This window comes from Bos grunniens, chromosome 23 (assembly GCF_055505025.1).
Source record: "Bos grunniens cultivar Pamir isolate PY7600 chromosome 23, Bosgru_T2T1.0, whole genome shotgun sequence".
Classification (NCBI taxonomy): domain Eukaryota; kingdom Metazoa; phylum Chordata; class Mammalia; order Artiodactyla; family Bovidae; genus Bos; species Bos grunniens.
The window spans coordinates 43092294-43118834 of NC_141187.1; the positions used below are offsets into that span (position 1 = coordinate 43092294).

The 26541-nt window shown below is 55.5% G+C and overlaps 2 protein-coding genes across 31 annotated transcripts in view; one reads left to right on the top strand and one right to left on the bottom strand.

Annotated features, from left to right (window-relative positions):
• Positions 1-8505, top strand: part of DTNBP1 (dystrobrevin binding protein 1) — a 191300-nt gene extending 182795 nt beyond the window's left edge. For 17 of the 18 annotated variants that reach the window (XM_086370226.1, XM_086370232.1, XM_086370222.1 and 14 more), the window contains 3 exons: positions 544-699; positions 6834-6977; positions 8118-8505. In XM_086370226.1, coding sequence (XP_086226352.1) covers positions 544-699; positions 6834-6977; positions 8118-8335 — 518 coding nt within the window. In that variant the 3' untranslated portion in view covers positions 8336-8505. Of the gene's footprint in view, positions 1-543; positions 700-3648; positions 4477-6833; positions 6978-8117 lie in introns of those variants that run through there. The other variant, XM_086370227.1, reaches the window with a different exon arrangement.
• Positions 8506-8939: 434 nt separating this feature from the next.
• JARID2 (jumonji and AT-rich interaction domain containing 2) overlaps positions 8940-26541 on the bottom strand; it is a 230442-nt gene continuing 212840 nt past the window's right edge. For 11 of the 13 annotated variants that reach the window (XM_086370206.1, XM_086370213.1, XM_086370205.1 and 8 more), the window contains 11 exons: positions 25716-26218; positions 23257-23349; positions 20498-20616; positions 20339-20409; positions 19607-19721; positions 17509-17614; positions 16582-16764; positions 16040-16170; positions 15593-15776; positions 13631-13738; positions 8940-10872 (listed from right to left, as the gene is read on the bottom strand). In XM_086370206.1, the coding sequence (XP_086226332.1) occupies positions 10720-10872; positions 13631-13738; positions 15593-15776; positions 16040-16170; positions 16582-16764; positions 17509-17614; positions 19607-19721; positions 20339-20409; positions 20498-20616; positions 23257-23349; positions 25716-26218 (1766 nt within the window). In that variant the 3' untranslated portion in view covers positions 8940-10719. Of the gene's footprint in view, positions 10873-13630; positions 13739-15533; positions 15777-16039; positions 16171-16581; positions 16765-17508; positions 17615-19606; positions 19722-20338; positions 20410-20497; positions 20617-23256; positions 23350-25715; positions 26219-26541 lie in introns of all 13 variants that reach the window. The other 2 variants (XM_086370209.1, XM_086370202.1) reach the window with 1 other exon arrangement.

Genomic DNA, 26541 nt, shown 5'->3' on the forward strand with positions numbered 1-26541 from the left:
GCATAGAGGATCATGGAGCTATGACATAGAGTGTTGAGTATTTATGGAGGGAATGATTAAGGTCCATCCTGTGGGGCCTCGGAGACCACTGTTCACTGCAAATTCTGGTCTTGCTTTTTGGTTAAAATCACTTGGTAACACCATGTAGACTTTCTTAAAGAGTTTTAATTTTTTTATATAACTGACATATAACATTGTAGGAGTTGAAGGTGTACATCATGCTGATTTGACACATTTGTGTTGCACCACGAGGACCAGTGTGGAGTCCGCTCACACCTCCATCCTGCTCAGATGAGTTAGCACAAGGCTCTGCAAGCTTAGCCCACTCAGCCAAGGGGCTGTTTCACGGCCAGGCGCTCTTCTCGCAGACCCCGGTGGCCACGCGCTTGCTGTGACCCTGCTTGCTGGGCATCTCCTGTGTGCCGGGCCAAGCTGGGTGAGGTCAAGGCAGATGTGCAGGTGGCCACATCAACGAGATTGACCATGCAATTGGGTATTTATATCCGTTCCCGAACGCTGACCCAGATCTCTCTGCCTCCTCAGCTGAACTCGATGCAGAGCACTCCCAGAAGGTCCTGGAGATGGAGCAGACCCAGCAGCTGAAGCTGAAGGAGCGGCAGAAGTTTTTTGAGGAAGCCTTCCAGCAGGACATGGAGCAGTACCTCTCCACGGGCTACCTGCAGATAGCGGAGAGGCGAGGCAAGTCGGGGAGCCCTCTAGAGGGGGTGCACGTGGGGTGCTGCCCCCAGAGTGGGGCTGGGGTGAGACCTCAGGGGTCTCTTGTTACTACCCCAGAACTCAAAAGTGGGTGCTACCTGCCATTTTTGTCTTGCTGCTGTTTTTGCCTCACCAGGTAGTTCTAGGCTTTCATTGAAGGTAAAATTTGGGATATGTTTTTTTTTTTTAAAAAAAAAAGCAACAAGAGACAAACAGTAGCCATAAATCTGTAGCACAGACTAATCCCTATTACCATTTGAAAGTAAGTGAAAGTGAAGTCGCTCAGTCTGTCTGACTCTTTGTGACCCCATGGACTATAGCCTATCAGGCGCCTCCGTCCATGGGATTTTCCAGGCAAGAATCCTGGAGTGGGTTGCCATTTCCTTCTCCAGGGGATCTTCCCAACCCAGGGATCAAACGCAGGTCTCCTGCATTGCAGGCAGACGGTTTACCATCTGAGCCACCAGGGAAGCCATTTGAGGGTGATGTTTTTGTGTGTATCTAATCTTCCTTCATGCTGCATGGGGATCCTTCCCCAACATTATCAAAAAACCTTTGCAAGAGTTTAAGAGTGGCATCTGCACAGTCAGGATGTAGCCTGACAGTTTCCTAATTGGACATTTAAGACCCTTGGCCTCTGTAGGGGCTTCGATAGCTCAGTTGGTATAGAATCCATCTGCCATGAAGTCACTCAGTCGTGTCCGACTCTCTGCGACCCCGTGGACTGTAGCCCACCAAGCTCCTTCATCCATGGGATTCTTCAGGCAAGAATACTGGAGTAGGTTGCCATTTACTTCTCCATGCAGGAGACCCTGGTTCAATTCCTGGGTCCTGAAGATCTGCTGGAGACGAGATAAACTACTCACTCCAGTATTCTTGGGCTTCCTGGTGGCTCAGCTGGTAAAGAATCTGCCTGCAATGTGGGAGACTTGGGTTCAATCCCTGGGTTAGAAAGATCCCCAGTAGAAGAGAACGGCTAAAAAACCCAAACCAACCAGTGCTGTGCTGTACATACAGATGTGCGAATGCTCATGTCTGTGGAGGGGCCGGCTCCAGAGCAGCGCCAGTGTGGAGAGGTGTCCTGGGCTTCCTGGCCTTCCGAACCCCTTGCAAACCCCTGTGCATGTGTGTGTGCCAAGTTACTTCACTCGTGTCCACTCTTTGCAACCCCGTGGACTGTAGCCCACCAGGCTCCTCTAGGTCCATGGAACTCTCCAGGCAAGAATACTGGAGGGTTGCCATGCCCTCCTCCAGGAGATCTTCCCGACCCAGGGATCAAACCCGTGTCTCTTATGTCTCCTCCACTGGCAGGCGATTGTTTGCCACTGGTGCCACCGGGGAAGCCCCGCTCCCTCCCAGATGCCTCTGTGCTCAGCCTTCCTCTTCTTGCCTGGCCCTGGTCTCCATACCTTGCCCCTTCATTGAAGCCCCGCAATTAATGTTACCCTCACTCCGGTCCCTGTCATTCAACTCTGTGCCCCTGCAGGAAAGGTTAAGGAAATCAAAGAATGAGGAAGGAAAAGCATGTAGAGAAGACACTCAGGTGTGAATGTGTCAGAGGCACTGAAGGCTGTGGTGTGGACACGGTGCTTTTAAATTGAGGTCAGCGGTGCCGTTTGTGTGCTGATGGGTTAACTGAGCTGTGCCAGGTCTTAGTTGCGGCACGTGGGATCTAGTTCCTTGACCAGGATCAAACCCAGGCCTCCTGCACTACGAACGCGGTCTTCAGCCACTGTGTCACCAGGGAAGCCCCAGCAGTGCAGATCAAGTGTGGCCTCTTCGTCTCCTCTGTCCGCCTGCCGAGTCCCACCGTTATCTTCATCTGTTCCCTGTGGCGTGTCCTCAGGGTCGGGCATGGGTTAGGGACGCCACCCTGGTCTGCTTGGGCTGCTGTGCCACCACCTCAGACTGGCACCTTATGCACAAATGTCTCTCTCGCACCATTCTGGAGCTTACTTGGTTACGGTGAGGGCTCTGGGGTATCTCCTCAGGAAGGCAGTGATTCCCATCCCGAGGGCCCCACCCTCAGGACTTCATCTCAAATAATCACCTCCCCGCAAGGTGTGTGTGGGAAAGTCACTGAGTCGTGTCTGACTCTTTGCAACCCCATGGACTGCAGCCCACCAGGCTCCTCTGTCCATGGAATTCTCCAGGCCAGAGTACTGGAGTGGGTAGCCATTCCCTTCTCCAGGGGATCTTCCCAACCCAGGGATCGAACCTAGGTCTCCTGCATTGCAGGCAGGTTCTTTACCAGCTGAGCCACCTCCCAAGGGGGTTAGGGCACTCATTCAGCCCATAAGGGACAAACACCACAGATCTGAGTATCATGAGACAGCAGGCCACGAAGGGAGGGGAGGGGAGCTGCGAAGAGAACAGCAGCTGCGCTCCGCCACATAGCTGAGCTCAGCACTTTCAGGGCGCCTGCAGCAGAAGCAGAGAACTTGAAAGTGCCTGTCAGGAGCGCACGTCTTGGGTCCACAGCTTGTAACCCGCTTCTTTAGGATATGTCACTAGGAAAGTGGTTACCTGGTCACATGGCAAGCATCTGTCTAACTGTGGTGGGTGCCGTCACAGTGCTCGCCAGGATACCCACGGCAGCTCACGCTCGCCCAGCGTGCACGCCCGCCACTCCACAGCTCTGTCAACCGTTGTGTCAGACACTTCAACTTCTGCCACTCTCTTTTGGTTTTAACATGCACTTCCTTGACTGTCCATCTTTCTACGGGTTGGTTGTCTCCCTAGAGTCTTACCAGACTTTCCCGATTATATCTGTGGCTATTCCAGTGTGGCCTTTGCAAAATGCGTTTATTCTTAATGTGACCAGCTGAGCCCACTTTAGTTTAGGAAGCCCTTCCCTCCATGTTATAAGAACATTATGCTGTTTTATTCCAAAAGTTCAACTGTTTTCCATTTTCCATTTGGTGCCTCAAGCCACCGCCAGCTGGTTCGTGTCCGTGGGGAAGGAAGGCTCTCCCTGCAGTTCACAGCAGCAACTGCCTGCGCACCGTTCTCTGTTCCACTCTGTTCCTGAGGCCTCAGTACATTCCTGAGTGTTTCTGAGGCCCTCTTCGGTTCCACTTTTCCACTTATCTGGCCTGTGTTGGGTGTAACTTCTGACACTGTCAGGGACCCATGCTTTCCTGACGGAAGAACTCAACTATTTTTCTCTTACGGTTCTAGAGGTTTGCTTTCCTTTTGTGTTTCCGATGGATTTGTTTAGATTCTGTCTAATCTTCAGACCCACATGCTTTTCAGTCTTTGCAGACCTTGGGGTCAGGTTTGCATTTTGCAGCCCTCAGGCTGTTAACTTGTGCCTTTACTCTTTCTTATTGGTAAACTGTACACAGAATAGTCTCTAAATTTTGGTAGTAGTCCTGAGTTTTAAAAATTTTTTTCCATCAAGATTTGACTTGTGAAGTTGTTTAGAAGTGTTTTTTAAATACTAAATTTTATTGTGGCTGGAAAAGGGGGTTTCTTCTTTGATTCAAGACTGACACTGTGTTCTTTTAGAGTATTTTCCTACATGTTTTGTGTATAGTTAAGAACAAGATTCTAGGTGACAGGCATGGGGATCTGTAAGTGTACGTTTCAGACGACTTGTAAATTGGCCTGTTCAGATGTTTCCTATTAATATCCATTTTGGGTTGCTTAATTATCAGAGGTACATTAAACCTTCCTTTCCCCCTCAATTATGATGGACTCCATACATTTTCCTTGTCGTGCTTCCATATTTTACTTTCAAAATAAAACCGCAAAATATATAGTCACACAGAAATTTTGATTTGCCTTCCTGGTGAATTGAATTTAAAATAATTATTAAATGCTATGCTTTACCCCAATATTGCTTTTCTTTCCTCTTAAATCTATTTTGATAGTAATACAGCCGTATCAGCTTTCTCCTTTAATTATTTGCTTGCTGACTTCCTGTTTTTCCTTACATTTGAAATGTTTCTGATATTTTGAGTGTCTCCTATGAGCAGAATGTAACTAGACTTTTATCACTAATAAGAAACATTTTCCATCTTCAGGAAACTAGAAAGCACCAAATGAGATGGTGATGAAGCCGGGCAGGCAGTGACCACAGCAAATGTTAAATCAACCAATTTGCCACAGAACAGATTATAAAATTGGCTTTATTACTGCCTTATTTGGTGCTTTCTATTTTCCTGAAAATGTTTCCTATGCTTTTCAGTCCTTTTTTTCCCCTCCCCTTTGTAAGAGGATAGCCAGAGAGAAAAAAGGGAGACTGTGCTTTCAAAACTGAAAGAAAAAAGCCCAGAGCCATCAAGGCCTCCCCAGCCCCAGAGAGGACCCGTGTGTCCCTTCCCCTTCCAGCAGTACCCCCGTCTCTCCAGGAGGCAGCCCCAAGGGGAGCAGGCTCGACCTGTGTCGGCAGGTCGCCCGCCGGCCCAGCCTTGCAGGAACCCTTGGATGGCACCGCCCAGTGTGCCCATTAAGTGGCTGTGACTTCTAGCAGCCAAGGGTGGCGCTGATGGGAGGTGCCACCTGGCTCTGCCACCTGGGGTGGCTCTCCACTGTCCCAGGGGTCACCCCCCCAACCTTTCACCTGTGCCAGCGCTGTGCCACAGGCCCCGAGACAGCAGATTCCTACCTTCCCACGGTACGAAGCTCTCACCTCGTGCCCCGTCCCATCGGCATCATCCAGTCCTTCAGTCCGGCTGGAGTAAAGGCCCCGAGTTAGCTATCATTTTATTCAGAGTTTTATGTTTACTCACTTAAGATGTCCTTGCTCAACGTGCCTCCCTCCTGGGCCCCCACACCCCCGCTGGTCCGGCCTCTCCGGAGAGCAGGCTCAGGGGGCATTTCACACATCTCTTAGTTTGAGAGATGGTCTTTAGTTCATCTCTTTGAACTTATCATTCCACTGTCTTCTGCTTCCTGCTGTTGAGAAGCTGCCAGCACCTCCTCATCTTTCCTAATCTGCCTTTTCTCTTTGATGTTCATCGTTTCACTGCAGTTCAGGTGAAGGTTTATCTACCTTGCTTGGAATGTGTTTTGCTCCTAAGTCCGGGATGTCAGATCTTGCAGCAAGTCTAGATCATCAGCGTCTTACAATACTCACCCCCCCAGTCTCCACTCGCATTTTGAACTGTGAAACTTCTGCACTTTTTCATACTTCCACGTGTTTATTTCTTTGCTATGTAGTGGAGCACTTATTGTCTTCTAGTTTACTAGCAAAACTTTTAACTTGTGCCACAGTGATTTTTCCTATTTGGAAAAATCCTATCTGGCTCTTTTCAAATGCCTGTCATGATTTCTGACACTGTGTTCCTTATCTGATTCTAATCTTTAAGATAATTAAAGCCATTTAGATTCTTGGGGAAAGATTTTAATAATCTTTGTTTCTGCTGACCCTCACTCAGGGATGTGTGTGCTGGAAGTTCTAGACTGGACTGGATTTTGTGTTGAGTTTATATTCCTGTTGAGACCCAGGTTAAAGATGTGTCCACATCCAGAAATTTGTATCTCCTTGTGACAGGTACCATCTACTTAAGCTACCTGGCTTGTAGTTTTCTGGATCGCAGAACTCCAGACACACCCCTGGACACACCCCTGACCAGGCTCAGACTCCTTGCCCTGTAGCGTCTTTATGCTGGTGGGCTGAGTTTTTTTTCCTAGTTGGTGCTTTTATCGCTGGAAGCTCTTTCCAACTCGCCAGCTTGCGGCAGACCCAACCTTGATCAGTTGTTAAGATGGAAGACCTGAGAAATGTAAGGGCAGGGAAGATGCCAAATGGAACTGTAATCAAGTTAGAGGTGACCACCGTCAGGGGTGTCTGGCAGGAATGTCAGCCTCTTTTGAGTTGCAATTGTTTACTGCAGAAAGGGTTGCCTTCAGCACATGCAGGCACATGGCTGGGGATGAAAAGAGGATCTGCTGTGGAAGGTCTAAGAGGTAACAGTAACCATGGTTAAGCTAGGATGGATTTAAACACCACCAAACTGGGACATGTCAATAATACATTCCTCCAAAATCAATTTTGAAGATAGAAGTAGAAGGTGTTTTACACCCAGAAAACACAACATGCTAATACCTAATGCAGTGGGAGTTCACCCGGGGCAAAGCCTAACCTCCTCTCGTGCCGGTCCCTGCAGAGCCCATGGGCAGCATGTCGTCCATGGAGGTGAACGTGGACATGCTGGAGCAGATGGATCTGATGGATATCTCTGACCAGGAGGCCCTGGATGTCTTCCTGAATTCTGGTGGCGAGGAGAACACCCTGCTGTCCCCTATCTCAGGTAGGGATGAAAAGCCTGCATAGACACAGTCACTCTCACCACCGTGATTTCCCTCTGGCTCGCTCACACACCGTGCGCCCAGCTGTCCCCATTCCCCGCACAGTCTGGCGTCACAGACGTGGACACACGACGCACTGGCGGCTGCAGTCACTAATTTCTCAAAGATTCTCAGTGCTTTTCCCAGATACCTTCAGCAAACAGGGAGTTTTTCTTAAAATTTCAATTTTCCCCTGTCTCCTAAGTTAACCTGAGTTGGGTTTGCGTGGTTAGGCACTAGATTTTGGGGAGGGGAGGTCTGTGTGGCACCCCGCCCTCCCCGTTCAGCAGGTGGTATTCGATGCTGGGGGCAAGGCCAAGGTGTGTGTTTAGCCGTCAGCTTACGTTTTAAAAACTAGAGGTGATCCTGCAGGCACATTCTCTCCATTTAATAACTTACCAGAACCTCACGTTCATTTAGATCTGTACTGATGCTCCGGCACTATACCTGGCCTCACGGTAAATTTCAGACCATTCCTCCTGGGTGGGTGGGCTTGGAGGCTGTCATCACAGAGAACGTGTGTCTTCCATGCTCTGAAAGATGGGAAGGCCAGCCGCTCACAGCACTGCCTCCTACCTGGTGGTCCCACACCACGGGCTCCACGTCCTCAGTCAGGCCAGGGGGCTTCCCCTTGACCTGTGTTTCCAACAGAGCAGCTCCTTCCTCCCCTCCCCAGCGTCAGGAAAGGACTCCCATCATCCGTGTGAGGGTCTGGTTCCTGTAAGAGGCTCCACAAGCGTTTTTCTCCTAAGGTCCATTTCCTTGAAATTAGTTCAGAGGCTATAAAGAGGTAAACCCAGCTTGTCACGGTTATGAGGAACGCGAGTCGCACCTCAGAGCTTGCCACTGGGTCTTGAGCGTGGTGTGCCACTGGAGGCTGTGGGAAGGGTTCGGGGTCTTTCCACTGGCCACAGGTGGTGGAAGGGTCAGCTGGAGCACAAGGTGGCCTCTGGGAGCCACCGAGCTCTACACGCGCTTCCTGCATGTTGCAGGAACAGAGAACTTCCGCCCCCTGGACTAGCTGCAAGTTCAAACGCTCGTGGTCGCCAGCAATGCTGAGATGCAGGACTTCCATGACAGGCTCTCCTCTGCTCTCTCCCCAGGGCCTGAGGCAAGCCCCGGTCAGGATGCAGTCACTCTCCAGGTGCCCACTCCCTCCCAGGCCCCAGCCACACCACCTTCCTCGTCCTCACCCGGTACCGACCCGGCCTCCCGCGACCCCAGCGAAGGCGGGGAGTCGCCCGTGGTCCAGTCTGACGAGGAGGGCGTGGAGGTGGACACTGCCCTTGCCACCTTACACAGCGATGACAGTGACTCCTAAATCCGGGCGCCTGCGTGCCGACCACCTTTGAAAGACGATGCAGCCGTGCACAGAGGCCCGTGGTGAAGGCAGGTGGACTGAGGGGGGCTCTTGGTTTTTTACACAGTTGACAATGTGAGGCAAGTGACTGCAAGAACAGCTAACAATAAAGTCTGAGAACTTTAAACACAGCCAGTTGGTACAGAAAGGCTGCTAAATACATGCGTTCTGCAGGTGGGGCCAGGGAGCTTGGCGTCCACAACAGCTCAGCGCTGACGAGCAAGGCCCCTTACAGGTAGGAAGTCGTGCCTCCTCTCAGCTCTAACGAAGTTCAGGTTTTCACCTGGTGGTTACAGAATGGTCAAGTCCAACAGCAGTCCCTAGTTTATTCACAGCGCAGCACACCTGGGCACGGGGGGGACACGGGCCCAGTCCCCACGCCGTTTCACTCCTGAGCAGACCCTGGTACCAGAGGGCTGTGCTTCCCCCACCACCACTCACCACTGTCAGAAAATGAGATTAAAACTCGGTGTTCACGCCGCTCCCTGGCCGAGGGGGTGGACCCTCAGCCCTATGATCAGAAAAGAGCGGATTCCACTCACTCATCTTCCACAAGACAAACGGGTGTCCAAAAAACTTTGTTTTATTATTAAACCTTGTAGTACAAACCTGAAAAGTAAACAAAAACTGGCAATAAACAACATGAAAAGTCTTCCCTCCCGAGGGAGGGGTGCAGAGCAGCGCTAATAAATTAAAACGTCAGACCGTAAGCCGGAGGCAGAAGTTCACTGTCCAAGAGGGCCAGTACACAGCAAGGCCATAGAAACCGGACGAGCACACTGGAAACACGACTCTGCTCATGTCACTTAACACGCCAACACAGTTCCGTCCTCGGCGCCGACGGCCGAGTGCACCACAGGACGCTGCTGACAGCCCGCCGGCCAGCTCAGTGCAACGCGGGCGGCTGCGGGACCGCGGAGTCCGATCATGAAACAAAGAACAGCTTGTGAAAACAGGTTCCCTTTTTTATTCCACACACACTGTACACACAACCGGAGAAGGGCAACAGCTACTCCATTATTATTTTTCTTGTTGTTGTTCAGTGATGTAAGCAGCACTTATAAATGTTACAAGAAAACCCTGTAAGCATCCAGTCCACCCGATGAAGAAACGGAAGTGTAAGGCTTTTCTTCATCTGTCCTCGCGCCCTCCCCTCCCCCACCCAGAAAAAGGCTCAAGTATTTGAAACAATTTACAGGCGTATGTACAAAAGGGACGGTTTTTTTTTTTTTTTTCCTTTTTTCCTTTTTGTTACAACATGAAGAGAAAAAATAGACCAGATGAGCGCAGATGCATTTTCACATTCAAAAAGAACTGCAGACCTCCGAGTGGCTCTAGATGTGATCACCAACGAAACGAGTTTAAAAAGAAAAATTAATGCTGACCTGTGAAGGTGTAAAACAACAAACAGGTGAGATGAAGATGGAATGTTAGAAAGATTGCACATCCATGACAAAGAAGCACTTCCGGCTTCAATCACTTTTTTTTTCCTTTTTTTTTTTTCTTAAGGATGCTATTGAAGGGTTTTTTGATAAAGTAGCCAACAGCACCAAAAAAGAACAGAATGGATTTCCTAATGAAATCAGGCACAGGTTTCCCTCACGTGACCCCTCCAAGGCAGGCAGTCTTTCTTCTCTTCCTTTCTCCTTAAACAGATGCATAGTGAAGTGCTGGTAGAGAGAGCCCAGTGGCTCTGACCTCCTCATTTTGCCTATGGTTAGGAAACAACGTCCGCCTTCAGCTGCCACAACCGCCCAAAGAAACAAAATGGGGATTCTCCGGTTTTTAACACTTACAAACTCATCCCGCACGTGACAGAAGAAAAGACAGCCAAAGTAAAGCCATTTCGTTCAAGTTTTTTTTTGTTATGTGTGTGTGTATGTGTCTATCCCTTTTCCTCTCTAGAAAAAAATCTGCTCACATGACTGATGGTTTTAAAATTTGTTCTCCAAACTTCACCCTCTTCAAAAATGGGTTAAAAAGCCTTTTTTCCCCCAACAATTACAAAAAAAAAAAACAGAAACAAAAAAACAAACACAAAAAAAATCAAACAAAAAGGCTTTTTTGTCAGCCACAAGGGGCGATACAAATTAATACAGCCCCTCAAGGGTTTTAAAACAGTGAATATACGGCAGTTTCAAAAATCTGACTGCAGTATCTAGGTATTCTAAGTACAAAAAAAAGTTCAACAGTTTAATGCTAAAACAAAATTAGTTCTCTAAAACCAGAAGAAAATCTTCTTTAGAGCTAGTGCAAAGACAGCTTGTATCCTACAGCAAGTACTCCAAACTAGAATATAATAATTACAAAATAATGTCTATCCCTCGCCCACGGCGCTGGCGTCTTCAGGAGGATGCGAGCCTGGAGGGCGGCACGTCCACCGTGGCTCTCTTGCGGGGCCCTCTTTTTGGTGTGGGTTTACTGAGACAGTTCTCAATGCTGCCGTTTTTACCAGATACCTTGCCACAGATCTGATTGACCAGGCTGATAATCTGTTCCTGTTCGGGTTGAAAAGGAAGACACAGAGTTAGCAAACGGAAGAGCGCCATCCCCAGGCCGTCACCTTCATCAAACAGAGCGGCGGCAGCGGCAGCGCCCAGGGGTGGGGAGGGCCAGGGTGGGCTGTGGTTGGGACAACACTTCTGAGACGGAAGCCCCTAACCAGGCACCTAAATTAAACTTTCCTTCTCTGGGGGAAACCTGCCTTTTCTCATGTGGAATCCAGAGAGGCGCATAGAGCCTCCCACCCCTCCCTTCCCCATTCAGGGAGCCCAGGAGCACCCCCCGCCCCCGCCATGGTGGGAAACAATTTCTGCAGCCCCATAACCAACACACACCGTGGGACAGGTTGCTGAAGGCCGCGTTCCTATCGAGGTCCCTCACCCCCTAAACAATACAGCAGAGGGCTTCCTGCAGCTGCCCCTGTGCACCTCCTGGGGCTTAGAGGCCTCTGGGACCGCTGGGGACGCGGGGTGGGGGACGGCTGGGAAGTGAGGAAACACTTGCGTGCCCTGGATGGGGACGGGTCTGGGCCGCTTGTTTCTCTGGCTACACTGAAACCTACTTGACCTACTCGTGCACACAAACACTTGTCCACAAATGCTTGTTATTCCCTCCACAACAAGAGCCAACAGGACAAGAGAACCATCTACCTGTTGGGCATCAAAAACCCACGTGTAACTAACACAACTCAACTTACATCCAGGTTTACAAGCAACCCCAGGGAAGACTATCCAAATGGCATGTGTCCTGACATACATTCCAGAGCACCTGCTTGAGCCAAGGATGGACGGACAGAACAGGAAGCCACGGGGACAGGAGGCCACTCAGTCATGCACGCTTAGGGTCGGCCTAGTCCTGGCTCAGGCTGGGCGCTGCACACCGCTTAAATCACTTACAATACACACGCTAATGAAGAATGAGCAGACGAGCTTCTTTCAAGACCAGCTACCTTAGCTAAAGCTGCCTTGGCAGCAGGGCTGTGTGGTCAGAGGTCACATCTTTGCCTGTGTGACCAGAAGGCTGGACAGTAGGGACCTGAGTGCTGGGGCTCAGAACCAGGGCTCTGGTCTCATGAGCCATTTCTGGAATCCCACTCAGAGCTGGAAATTCCCCAATTAATAATAATAATATAGTTCAGCTCAATAGGGAACTGATTTGTGATTTTCATTTACTAAAATAAATTTAGGCTGCTGGCACAGTTGGGAGGCTTATAAAAACCTTCTCTTCCCTACTCATGAGAACCAATGATTAAGCTTCAGACTGACAGACCCTACATATGTGATTCTTTTCCAGGATTCTGGTCACATCAAAACACCAAGCTCCAAAATGGGCTGGAGGTGGAAACTAACCCACCTCTTATCGAGCTTCAGAATCATCTAAGAAGCCCCAGCGCCGCCGGCTGCACCCTGCGAGCTGCCAGAGATGCTCTGACTCAGACATGAGTTTATTTTTAACCATGTTCTGACATTTGCTGTTCAAGTGAAGAAGCAGGGAGAGCAAAGTGGTTACTGCCTTTGCTGAACATGCTCTTTGAAGACAAAGAAGATGCAGAGAGATCTATTTCCAGCTTTCTAATCTTATAATTTAGCCAAAGGCTTCTTATCAAATCTGACCACAGCCTGAGCCCCCGAGGGCACCCCCAGAGCCTCCTGAATCAGGCCTGGGCACCTGGCCTGGCTCACCTGGGGCTCTGACGTGTTCTATGGGACGCGCCTCCCCGGGGCGGGGGGGAGCCAGCAGGTTCCACCCTGAAGGCGGGGCTCACAGCTGGACAGGAGGGTGGGCCAGCAGGGGCACTGGGGGTCCCGGCAGCAGGCTCCCAAGGTGACCCCCAAGAAGGGCTCTGAGTCAGTGCAGAGGAAAAGCTGCAGGGCCATGTGTCCCCGGAGCTACACGCTTGTACGTCATCTGAAACCACGATCGCAGGGCAGCCTGGAAGCACGTGGACAGCCGACAGGGGGGCCACGTGCCAGCCGCTCTGGGGGCAGAGATCCAGGTGCTCCTCACAGCTGAAGGCAGCACCCGGCCCTTACCCACTGGAGGGGAGAGACTGGCCACACAGATGGCACGTTGTTCCTGCCTCTGGGGACAACGGGTTTTTAGAAAGAGTGCAACTGGGACTTACTTGGAAGGTGAAAGCTTTAGGAGCAGAAACCTAACCCTAAAAGCTTTCTGCTCCTAACCCTCGGCTCTGCCAAGGCCCAGGTGACGACAAGGGCCCGGGCGCTCCAGAACCACCCCCTCGGGCTTTGCCTGCAGCTCGGTGGGCGGCCACGGGCCCCACGGTTCACCACACCCCAAACCACAGCACCACCCCAGCAGCTGCAGGGAGGGACCCCAATGCAGGCAGAAGTGCGCGGACATCATCACGGTATGTCCCAGACACTCCTGGAGCCCCAGCAGGAAAGCGACTCGGCCCGAGTCCTGCGCTCTCCCCCTTGATCTGCCCCAGCCAGAGGGGACGGCACAGCCCCCAGCAGACAGTGGGGTGCTCATGTGTCAATGCACACTGCTTGTGAACCACGGGCCGGGGGCGCTGCGGGTGGGTGCGCCGGGACGTGAGGGGCATGGACAAGGATGCCAGTCCCCCAGCCCCAGCTGCCGGCCTCTCCGGGCCAGTGCAGCCCCGGCTGACCCTGCTCGCCCCGTCTCGACCCACAGAGCTGCGTCCCCACCATGTTGGGCCAGAGGTGCCCGGAAGCAGGCTGGGTGTGGGGCCACGCGGGCGGGCGGTCGCCCTGTGGAGGCACTGACCTCGTCATAGCGGTACATGAGCTTCAGGCCGCGGCAGGACTTCTGCTTCTCCACGTGGCGCAGGGCACACTCGAGGCAGAAGACCACGTTCTCGTTCTCCTGCACGACCTGTGGGGAGAGAGGCAGTGCGGCTGAGGCACGCGGGGCAGGCAAGGGTGCTCCAAGGAGGGTGGCAGGCTCTCAAGAGCAGAGCAGGGGAGCCCACCGCCCGGGCCGGAGGCATCTGTGGCCCAGAGACACAGGACGCTGCCGCAAAAGCAAGTGGACGTCAAGGCATCATCAAGCAGGAGCTGCGACCCGGCGGCCTCGAGGCCCTCTGGCTTCTCCACGCTTTGCTGCCCGGGTCAGAGCGTGGCGGCCAGGGCTACGGGGTCTAAGGGCTCCTGAGACTGTTGGTTCAAAACCTCCCGCAGGATAAAAGATGCCAGGATGGTCACCCTGAACACCTGTGACAGTGTCTCCTGCTCTTGAGCGGCTCGGGCAGCCCAGCCAGTCGCGCCTCCCAAGGGGGCCGGCCTCTGTCCACACTCCAGCCCACACGGCTCCCGATCCCAAGGACCTGGCTGCATCTGGCCTGAGCTGCTCTGTGGGCGTGCTGACGTCCCGGGCTGTGTGCGGGACTCTGGGAAACACCTAAGTTTCCTATCCTTGAGGTTTCTAAGCAAAGACAAGAAACCAAGCTACAGGTATAAGGAAATGATGCTTATTGGCAGAACACACCACTCAAAGCTGAGGATGGAACCAGACAAAAATACAAAACAGTGAACAGAAATGCACAAATCCCTTAGTAAATAACCTGAGTAACGAAAAGCATGTATAAATAAAACCTCAATTTTTACCCATGAATTCAGGATATGTGCTTTTTAAATAACAGGCTAAGAAATACTGGTGACCACTCTGAAGGTCAGCTTTCTGAGGGACTGTGCCATCCTCAGAACCCACGGGAAGGGACAAGGGCCACACAAGGTCACAGTACTCACCCAGGCTCACCCCCCCCAACGCAAGGCGAACAAACCCAGAACTATGCAGCTTTCATGAGTGAGGTTCACAAAATATTTTTAAAATCTGGGGAAATTCTTATAACCTGTTTGTTTTAAAGACAACGTGGTTCTTATTTCTATTTTTTAAAAAGCCTCTGGGAAAACAAAGCTAATAGAAGAAATACATAAAATGGGACATGTGGTTGTCATGGACTGAATTATCATCCCCTCCCCAAATGCAGATGTCCTAACCCTCAGTAACTCAGGAGGTCCTGAGCAGGAGCGTCAGAAACAGAATCAGGGAAAATGAGGTTGGAGGGTGGATTCTGGTCCCGTATGACTTACATCCTTTCAAAGACAAGAAGAGATTAAGACAGAAGCACTCACAGGAAAGGCCCTGAGAAGACCAGGGGACGTGGATGTCCACACGCCCAGGAGAGTCTCAGGGAGAACCAGCCTTGCTGACACCTTGACCCGGGATGCCAGCCTCTACAACTATGAGAAGGACGCTTCTGCTGTCACGGCAGCAGTCAGCAGTGCTGACGGGGCAGACCTGGCTACCTACACCACCAGCTACAAAGACCCGTGTCGGGGCCGCTGCCTGAGGGAGGCGGGAGATGTGGCCACGCTGTCCGGAGGGGCTGGGCTGGGCTGGGCTGGGCTGGGCGGACGCGTGTGAGGCGTGTAACTCAGCCCCAGGCTGGGTCGGACAAGCCCCTCGTGGAGGCTGCTCAGCAGCCAAGAGAGAAGGCAGACAGGCTGGACTGCGCTGGTTTCCAACCCCGACCAGAGACAGAAAGCTGGGAATGGGAAGTGCTGCTTTAACCAGACAGACTTCAGAGTCCTCGGGGCAATCAGAGCAATCACGCGGCTGAACAGAAGCTTCAAGAGGCCTGGAAAGAGACTGGGGGGGCAGGGCTCACCATGGACAGGTGGCACGCTGGGCAGGGAGGCGGGCAGGGAGGCGGGCGGGCGGGCTCACCATGGACAGGTAGCACAGGTGCTGGCACACCTGGCACCGCCTCTCCGAGGTCTCCAGCTGCAGCCACTTCCGAGGCTTCTTCTTGCCGTCGGGCGCGGCGCTGCTGCCGTCGTGGCTGCCGTAGCGGGCGGAGGAGTGGAGGCCGGCCTCGAAGAGCTGCCGCCGCTGCCGCAGCTCCGTATCCCTGCCAGGACACCTGGGGTCAGTGGGCCCACAGGGGCTGGGGTCCCCAGGTGGGCACCCAAGTCAAAAGGCCAGACCTGCCCCAAGGCCTCTTGGACGGCTGCACTCTGCCTGCTGTGACCGCAGGGCACATGGCCAAGCACAGAAGAGCCACCACCCGCACCCCAGGAACGGGAGGCCGGCGCTTTCCCACAAAGGATGGGCCGCACCCCAACCATGCTTGGCCGGGCCTAGCCAGGCCAGCCTAGAACTGTCTCGTGTTACCTGAGCTCGTCCAGAAGGGCTGAGATGGTACTGAGAGTGGGGCCGTTTTCCTTTTTTGCTTCCGCTTGTGCGATCTGGTAGAGTAACTTCTCCATCGAGAATGGCTTAGCTATATGGCGACGCTTCATCTCCTGGAAGGGGCAGTCACATCCCTTCAGGGCAGGTTTTCATTTCTAGGCAGCTATCAAGGGTTTCCTTTACCGGGGAGGTGGTGCTATCTGAATTTTCAAATTCTAAATTCCATTTGGATGAAAAGCAATGCAAAAGCCACACAATGATCATGTCTCCCCGGAGGAAGACCGCAGGTCCTCTGCCAGCCAAAGGCAGGGTTTGCCTTTCACACCTCTGAAGCGACAGCCCAGGACTGAGTAAGAGAACTCAGCAACTTACAGGAAGCTAACAAGCCTCGAACCACTCTCCCTCCCCAGAAGAACTTCTCAGCCGCCTTAGGGTTCCCAGACTCGGTCAGAAATCAAAGCATATCTACAAACAAGACCCCCGCTGGGGGACGCAGGCCGCGTGCGGAGTGGCCACCCGCCTACCTTGGCCGTCTCGAAGCCCATGCTCGTCCACTGGGTGGTGGCGAAGTGCACGGTCTCGGAGACGCTGTAGCCACAGCAGACTTTGGACACGAAGGATCCCGGGAAGCAGACGACGAACTGGCCACTCTGCTGCACCGTCCTGTGCACCTTGATCCCCTCTCTGCACAGCACCTCCGGGGAGATCTGCGGAGACACGGGCTGAGCCGCCCGCCCGCAGGGCCGCCCGCCCCCGCCTTGCTTTCCCTGAGGACCGCCTGCGGCAGCGGCCCAACACACTGGCCCTCCAGACGGGCTCCCCACACAGAGTATGTTCTCTATTACAGATTCTCTGTTTCTCTTTTAGAAAATAAAAGAGACGTGACTCCTAAGTGGAGGAAGAGTAAATTCTAAACTGATACAGGCCCGGGAGCAACGCCTCAGATAAGGGCGTGGCAGCGGTGATTGGGGTCCCCACCACACGGCCAGGGTGGACGGGGGTTGGTGTACCCCGCACGGGGGCTGTGGGCTCAGGAGAGAGGAGACCCCGACAAGGGCCGCAGAGGCCAGAGAAGACCTGAGATCAGGCTGTCAGAACACAACTCTAAGAGATCCCCCAGGACTCAACAGGCTCTGAGAACCGGGCCAGCCGCCTCTGCGCTCAGCCCTCAGCGATCCTGCCCAGACTGCAGGTGCCCGGCCCGACCCCAGTCGCCATTTACAAAACCATCAGGCCCCAAAACAGAGTTGAAGGGCCCCACGTGCAGCAGCCCCACATCCTGGGCAATGAGAGGAGCGTGCTTTAGTTGGGCTGCCATAAAAGAGGAGTTTCCTTTACGATGGCTCCCTGGATTGGATGTTCACGGTCCTCTAGTTCTATGGGGCAGGTCAGCCCAGGGGTAAGGAAATGAAACCGCAGCGCGGTCCCCCAGCCCCCGCCTGCGGCCCTACCATGACGTTGCTCTCGAGCATCTGCAGGCCGGGGGTGCCGTTGGCTTGCAGCAGAGTGTGCACCACGTCCTCCAGCTTGTGCTCCTCCTCAGCAGGAATGCAATACCTGGGCGGTTTGGAATCAGGTGGAGGCTGTTGACAAGGCCCCTCCCCAGGGAGCCCACCCTCCATGCTCCCCGAGAGGGGCCCAGAGCAGCCTGGAGACTGGCCTCGGCTGCAGAGGGGAGCTGGGCGCGTGCCCAGTGGCCCTGGGTCTCTTGGGGCAGCTCTGCCGCCTGCGCCCCATGACGAACACGCCCACCTGCACGGGGGTCTGACCTACGCCCGAGCCATGCAGCCTTCAGACCAAAACCAGACGTTTAAAGCCCCTATAAATGAGATCCAGACACGTCCGCAGGCTCGACAGCCTCTCGTGAGCCTCCCGAGCGGGGACTTGTCTCTGGGCTGGCACCTGACCCTTCTCTCCAGTAGGAGAAGGACGGGGCGGCACCAGGGCTCAGCGTGGAATCCACACCAAGGGTCTGTGCAGGGCAGAGGGAGTGGCCACGCAGGGTGGGGCTCGGACAACACGGCCCCCGCTGACTGGGGCCGAGGATCCCAGGGGAGGTGGTGCAGCCTGAACTCAGCCTGAAGAACCAGGACCCTCAGTGCGAGCCGCGAAGCAGGAGAAAGGGAGTGACCACTCGGGTCCCACGAGGACCCTGCAGGACACACCTGTCGCCTACAGCTCTCGAGACGCTGGTGGCAGTGGTCTGCACACAGGCAGGCTCCTCCCGGCCCCCTGCTCTGGGACTCCCAGCCCTGCCGTCCATGGGCTAGAGTGGATACCTGACTGCCCCCTGCCCTCCCTGCAGCTACGTGCGGGGCTTCAGGCTGCCTGTCCCCACCTCTCCTAGGCCGGGCTGGGAGGGCACCAGTATGAGCGGTCCACGGGGTGGGGGTCCTCACTACTAGCTGCTGAGAACCTAGTCAAGAGAGGCTTGTTGTCTCAACACCAACATATTCTAATGCTGATTTGTGATTTAAGTCCAGAGTTTCTAACCTCACTCACACGTTTTAACAAAAATCACACCCTGAAGTCCTCTGATCCTTTCCGGCAACCTCTCCCTGCAGCAGAGAGGTTCCAGGGGCCAGTATCCCAGCAGCCCAGAGCCTTGCATTCCCCTGCCTCTCACTTAGCAGTCACTCAGCACGCGGGCCATGGCCTGTCTCCCTGTCTCCCTGCAGGGCTGAGGGCACGTGGCCCCACTTTCCGATGAAGGACCAGGATCTGGTTCTCGTGGGGAACAGGGCAGGGGGCTCACACCACCCGAGTCCGTGCAGCCGGCTCCCGACCCTCCAGGCTGCCTGAGACCCTGGCCCCACCACAGGAGACCAAGCAGAGGGCCTGTTGCCCCGAGGTGGCCCAAAGGCAGGGGGAGCCGTGATGAGACTACTGCCGACACCGGCTCCTTGGAGTGAGAACATCGGCTCTAGAACTTTAATAGAGGAGCTAATCACCCCATTAGGACAATAAACTGAGTAAGTGTGGGATGGATGCGATGCCGGTAGCCCGTCAGACAACAAGACATCTGATTATTTGCAGTGATTTCCCATCTGCCGCCGCCAACAAAGGCACTGAAGAGCCAGTTTGCAGCGGGACTGGGGAGCCTGACAGTGAAGGATCACACCGGGGAACCAGACCAACTCCTAATCCCCAGCGGCAGAACTCCACCTCCGGAGACCACTCTCTATGCAGAGGGTGGGCCGGGAGACGCTGAAAACGCCCGCTCTGTGAGGCCATGCAGCCACCACGCCTGGCCAGCTTCCTGCTCCACTGCTCCTCGTTTTTGACGCTAGTATGACACGAACTCCTGGCCGTCAACAACCCCGAGGGGGAACTTCAGAGAGGGACAGCCCCGTGTTAGCCCGCAACTGGAACGGACAATGGCCAGGAACAGACGCTTGACCGTGCTCATCACCGGAGCAAACTAAAACATTCTCCACCAGCTCGACTTCCAACTGCGCTCCTCAGACTGACAGGGAGCACAGGACAAATTCACACAAGCCTGTCCGCCACCAGTGAGTGAGAGGCGGCGGCCTGGGCCGGCATACTCACCAAATGCAGTCAGCACCCGTGTGTAAGTAGTCAATGTAAGGGAGGTGGTTTTGGTCTCGAGACCAGCATGAGGTAGAAAAGACCATGCCGATATTCAGCCAGGGAATTGTCACTCCTGGAAGAGAGGGGACAGGGAAGGACGGGGAGCCGTGTGTCAGGGTGACAGCAACAGACATCGCATCGCCTCCCCAAGAAAAAGAAGGAAATGGGGTCAGAGCCAGGCGAGACTCAACGAGAAGGCACTTGCTCCTTCCCGCTTCTTATACAGGAACCAAGACCACAGACACAGTTACCAAACAATAGCGAGAAAACACCGTAACTAGTGACTGAAGGCGAACACACCCACAGTGGTGGCCCGCGGGGCCTCGAGGCTAAGGACGCAGGCGCCACCCGCACGTGCGCTGTCGGGACACAGGAAGGGGACCTGGGTCTGGAGCAGCCCCTCCGCCAGGGGACGGCCCTCAGTGCGCCAACACCCAGGACGCTCGGTTTCGCTCCTACCGGGTGAGGCAGGAGCCCCAGAGAGTCAGAGGTCAGCTCTGAAAGTTCCCAGGTGGAAAGCGGACCACACGAAGCGTCTCCCCAGCTTCCAGATCGGTGATTTGGTTTACCTTTGCACATTTTTATCGACTCCAACTACACCCCTGACTCCCCTCCCTTCTCGAACAATTCCTGAGTTCTCTCACACCCTGTGCACCATGGTCCCCAGCCCTCCAACCCGCAGCGGCTTACCAGGCACAGCACCGAGGTGACGCAGGATGGAGCCTGTGTTATTGGGGAGGACGGTGAGGTTCCATCCGTGTCTGCAGGGGAAAGCACAGGGGGGTCATGGACAGGTGCGGGGAGACGCTGTCTGGCCCCCAGAACCTGAGTAGGAGCAGCCAGAGCTACCTTGAAAACGGCTCCGACTTTCCCACCGGGAAGCCACTGCCGTGGGTGTTGGTGTCCACCTTGCCGCAGTGCACGGCCACGTGGCAGTCCTTCTCCTCCACGAGCCTCCAGTACTCTTGCTGCAGGGAGAGGGGCCGTCAGCACCATGCCGCCCAGGGCTGCAGAGCCCCGCCTCGGCCTGCAACCTCGGGTCCGTGGCCTCCCAGGCGGCCGGGCACCGGGCCAGGCAGCCGGGGCTGCAGGCAGTAACCGCACGCTCACGGTCACGGGGCCAGGTCCATGACCGACAGACGGATAAACACAAGGTAGTGTCTGCGGAATACGACTTGGCCTCAGAGAGGGAAATTCTGACATGCGACAACACACGAATCCTACGGACATGACGCTAAGTGGAGAAGCCAGTCTCAGAGGACAAGTACTGATTCCATCCCGTAAGGCACTTGGGACAAAGTCAAACAGAAAAAGAGAACGGAGGGGCTGCATGGACTCATGATTCACAGGAGCCGACCTCCAGTCTGAGAGGATGGACAAGTTCTGCAAACGGGTGGTGGGGTGGGTCACTCAACGACGTGCAAAGGATTCTGGTGCCACTGAACTGGACCTAAGAATGGCTCAGGTGGTGAAGGTCACACGTGCATCACAATTAAGGGTCATTCTGTGAAGGGGAGGGAGAAAGCGACTTGGGAAGGAAGGGGGGATGCCCCCCACCCACTGCAGGTGTGGTCACAGTGCCCCGAGATGGGCATCTGGGCAGACACGCTACTCAGCACCGAACAAGGGAAGTGACCACCCTGCTCCCCAGGCTGTGACCCCAGCCAATGAAACAGATGGGGGAAGGGTGGGCACGACCTGAACAACTGCAGGGCAAACACGGGTCGGGATGGGCTCTGCTAACAGGTGAGAGGGTTCCGTCTTCAACCATCAGTGCAGAAGCTCAGCATCGCCCTCCCCGCCGCGGCCAAGCCTGCTTCCTGGAGCCTCTCCAGGGAGCACCCGGGGCCAGCCCCACCCCGCTGCGTGTGCGGCCGCTACAGCAAGGGGCCAGCCTGGGGGCAGCCAGAGGCCCCACCTCAAGAACAAACTGGACAGCATTAAACGCTCCGGGTCCCCAAGGGCCAGAGACGGGTCCAGGCCAGTCAGGTCGGCCGTCTGCCGGGTTTCACAGCAACGCGTGCTGAGTGAAGGGCGACAGAGGGGGCGGAAGGGGACCGTGCACTACACGGGGGCCCCTTCCGCTGGGGACCACCGCCCAAGCAGAGGCTCCAGCCCCTTTGTAGGATCCAGAAGCCCCTTCTACTGGGGACCACCGGCCAAGCAGAGGCTCCAGCCCCTTTGTAGAATCCAGAAGCCCCTTCTGCTGGGGACCACCAGCCAAACAAGAGGCTTCAGCCCCTCCGTAGGGTCCAGAAGTTAGCCAGACAGACTAAAGGTTCCAATTTTAGCAAATCTACAACTATTAATATTAAAGCAAAACCAAGACACTCAGGGAGGAATGTCCAAGAAGGAGGGGACATACAGGTACCTATGGCGATTCATGCTGATGCACGGCAGAAGCCGACACAACACTGTAAAGCAAGTATCCGCCAATTAAAAAACAAAAGACCCCAGGACCCTCAGAATTAATTTCCCAGCAGGAGACAGTGGACAGTAACAATCTTCCACCTTCGGGGACTCCGACAAGGATCTATGTTGTAAAGCAAAGGCCTCTTTCTCTAGCTCAGATGTCCACCCCCAGGAGTCATGCTCCTCTCCTCTGACACTTCTCCCAAAACTAGCACGAGCCCAGCAGAAGCCACTGTGACGACCACACGTGTCCCTGGCAGGGCCAAAGGTAGGGCCGAGTGTCAGGCCACTGTGTGGTCTGCACACATACAGCCCAGAGTGCAAAACTGGGATCTAGACGGAATGACAACGATGCCAAAATCAAATATTGACTGAATTCTTCAAATACTGAACCCAGGCCCAAGCACCAGGCTGGGGCCTCGTGGACTTCCAATGGCCACCATCGGAGGCGAGGCAGCACGCGGCACGGACACGGGGGGCGGGCCGGGCGCCGTATCGACAGACAGTCCCTGAGCCCCACTCCCAGGACACCTGGTCACAGCAGAGCCGAGGGCCGCTGCCGTTAGCATGGTTATGCCAAGAAGAGGAGCCTACAACTGTGAACAGAAGGGGTCTGAAACCTGCTGCCAGCGAAAAGCCAAGGCAGCCCACACCACCTCCTGCTCAGCCAGCACGCCCTGAACCTGGAGAGGAGTCGGGGCTCGCCCTTGGACAGGCCCACCTACGTCAGCAGCTGGGAGCCCCGGGGGCAGACTCGGGCTCTGCCCTCCTCCCCAGTGCCCCTCTGGCGACTGGCCGGGCACAGCCCCGCTCGCCTGCCCAGCCTCACACACCTCAGCACAGGGTTGGCAGAAGCACAAAAATGGCAGCCTGCCAATCCCGTTAAATGAAAAACAGGAGAGAAAAGCACAACTGTGGTTTCCAGGGACTCCACACACGCTCTTGCCTAACAGGCACCTGGAGGACGGGCTGAGACGGGGTGAGAGGGGGCCTGCGGGGCGGTCAGGGAGGACCCGGAGACGTGCTCGCTCCCCTGCCTCCTTTCTGGCCCGGAACAAGTTTCGGTCAACCTGAGCTGAAACTTCTGGCTGCGCCCAGGACCCAGAGGATGGACTTGGGACCCTCCGCCTGCCTCCAGGGGGCGGGGGCCCAGGGGCCCGGCTCCGGGCAGAGAGAGGGCGGCCGGGCTCACGCACCTCGATTTCAGCTGGTGCGGGCTCCTTGCTGAAGCACATGTTCATGATATTTCTTGCTGTTCGGTAAAAAGTCGTTAAAGAAACAGACCTTCCCTGAAAAGGAAACAAAAGCAAGAGTCAAGCTCGAGAAACAAAGCAGTATCGGAACCCCAAAGCAGGGTCACCCCGTCAGGAGCCCCTGCGTGGCGTGTCCCTGTGACCAGGGGCCATGTCCCTAGCTGACAGGAACAGAGAAGCTGGGACCACATTCCCTGAGAAGGACCCTCAGTGTGGACAAAGGAGGTAGCGCACCCCTGACCCCCACAACTCGGCAGGACGAGCTGCCCCAGGCGCCCCAGTGAAGAGCCACGTCCCTGGAGCAATGGGGACAGCATGAAGACGGGACGAGCTGCCCCAGGCGCCCCAGTGAAGAGCCACGTCCCTGGAGCAATGGGGACAGCGTGGAGACGGGAAGACAAAGGCTGTGGTTGGGGGACAAGCCAGCAACATCAAGACAGACACTGGCTGGGCCTTGGGACCGGAGACGCTGGGAGAGAAACCTGGGCAGCTCTGGACGCCCACCCTGAGGGTCCTCCCCTGAGAACAGGGCAGATGAGCAGCCTGGCCTTGGGAATCTGTAGGGGCCAGAGGGATCCAGTCCTCCTCCCGCCCGGGGAGCCCCTGCCCCCCACCCCTGCTGGGGGGGCCCGCAGGGTCTTCAGATTACCTAACGTGCCCACCTCTGCCACCCTGCCCCCGGAACATTCCCAACGACACGCTCACCGGGATGAACGGTGGTGCGTCCCACAGGCAGGCCCCCCCTCCTCCCGGACCAGGCACGCTCACCCCTTGACTGCGGAGTACTTCTTGAGCACCTACTGTGTACCACGCCTAGTTCGAGGGGCTGTAGATGGAGCGGTGCTCAAAACACAGTGTCTCTGCCCTCGAGGCGCTCTCAGGCTGCCTGGGGAATGTGGCCTCGCGCAAAACGGAGCTGGGACATGGCACCAAGGGTGATGAGCCAGAGGCAGAGGGGCAGGGCCCCTAACGAGGCCATGCTGGAGCAGCCCCATGAACAGAGCTGCCTCTGGAGAGACAGTGGGCACAGTTATCTCACAGACCCTGCTCATCTCATCACCAGCTCTGTAACTGAGGTTCCTAACCAACAGAGAAACGTCTGCACAAGTCCAAACTTCTCACCTGCCATCCCTCACAACATAAAGTTGGAACCACTAGGAAGACCCTGATTTTCTATCAACTAAAGCAGAGTGCCTGTAATTCAACACGATGACAGCCAGCACCCAACAGTCAACTGCCAGACGCTAAGCGGGCTCAGCACCCGGAGCCGTGAGCTCCCAGCTGGCCCTCGGTGCACACAGCCTCCACGGCCACCAGCCTGCAGCCATGTCTACACAAACCCAACCCTTCCTGGGTCCAGTCACAGGGAAAGCTCCAGGCAAGCAAGCATCTCTCCCCAGAAAGGAGGTGAGACTCCAACTGAGGCGAGGACGCTGAGGGAGGCCAGGAGGGACCTCCGAGCACAGACTCAGAGGAAAGCGGCCCAAATCAGGGCAGAAGCACAGACACCAATCACGTTTCTGCACATGGCAAGGCTCAAGTGCGTGGGCACGGCCACCAAAACCTCCGCAGGGGCCCTGCCCTCCTGGAGCCTGGGGAACCGATCAAGGTTGGGGGTCCTGTGCCCCTTCCCGGCCTGGGGCCCAATTGCCCTGAAGGACCAGAGAGAGGGGAGCCCAGCCTCTGTGGACAGAGCCAGGCTGCCAAGCACGGAGACACCAAGATGCCCCCTTGCTCCCTGGAGGAGGGGGTCTTGGAATACCTGGATGGGTACACGGTGTAGGCAGAAGCAGGGACCCGCCCCTGCCCTCTCCCCAGGAGATCCGCAGGACAGACAGGCACCAGCAGAGCTGTGCCGAGCGGCGTGGGGAGTGATTGGGAGCGGCAGGGGACCTGGTCCCTGTGGGTACGAGAAGCCCCAGCCCCAGCCTCCGGAAAGAGGAGTTGTGCCTCCCAGGTTGCGTCCCTGGCATGTGTGCACACGTGTACAAAAACACACATTTAATGACGCCTGATTCCCAGGTGGCACAGTGGTAAAGAACCTGCCTGCCAATGCAGGAAATGTTAAGAGCCCCAGGTTTGATCCCTGGGTCAGGAAGATCCCCTGGAGGAGAGCAAGGCAACCCACTCCAGTATTCCTGCCTGGAGAAGAATCCCATGGACAGAGGAGCCTGGCAGGCTATAGTCTATGGGGCTGCACAAAGTCACGCATGACTGAAGCGACTCAGCACCACACCAGGGCCAGAGCAGGGTGCCCAGCAGCCTGGTGCAGACGCTCACTCCTCCCAGACTGCGGGTGGCGCTCTACAAGGGACGTGCCCAGGGCTGGCCGTCAGGGGTCTCGGGGGCCCCACGGCCCACAAGGCGCACGCGAGGCCGCACGGCAGGCCCGCGGGCCCTACCTTGTATATACACTTGTGGAAGTCGCTGAGGATGCCCTTGTCCTCCTCCTCCTCCTTCACCACCTCCTTTTCCTGAGCAAAGAGTCGCCGCCGGCCCGTCTTGAGCTGCGCGGGGCCCACCTCCTTCAGCTTGCTGCGGAAGCCGTTTCTGTGGGCCACGCCATTGATGAGCCCGTTCTTGGGCTCGAAGCGGGGCAGCGGGTGGAAGCGGTGGTAGTCCTGCTCCGTGTGGCCCTCCAGGGGCCCCTTGCGCCGCTCCAGGCTCTCCTTCTCCATCAGCACCTCCTTCTCCAGGCGCCGGTGCTCCTCGGGGGACAGGGAGTCATAGGAGAGCAGGTACTGGCAGTAAGCCTCCTGGAGCTTGGCCAGCCGGTCCTGGGCGGTTCTGGGGATGCGCAGCATGTCTGCGAGTTTGTTCCATTTTTTGAGGTCCGTCACCTGCTGCATACCGCCCATCTCGTTAATCAGCCGGAAAAAGCAGGCCAGGTCGAGCTCACAGCCTCCTGGGACGGCGAGGGGATAAAAGACAGCGACAGTGGGTGAAGTGCACTGTGAAGACTGCCTTCGCCACCCGAGAGCCCACGGGCACCAGCGTCCACCACGTGCCAGGGAGGCCACCAGGCCAGGGGTCAGAGCGGCACAGGGCCACCCAGTCTATAGAGACGAGGATGAGACCATCTTAGTGCTAGGACGGTGAACAGACCAGGACAGGCCGAGGTCCGACCAACACAGGAGGGCGGCCTGGGCAGGGCGCCCCGAGGAGCGGGCACTTAGGCAGAGGCCTGAAAGGAAGGAGAGTCGGTCCCTGGGGAGGGAGAACCCAGCA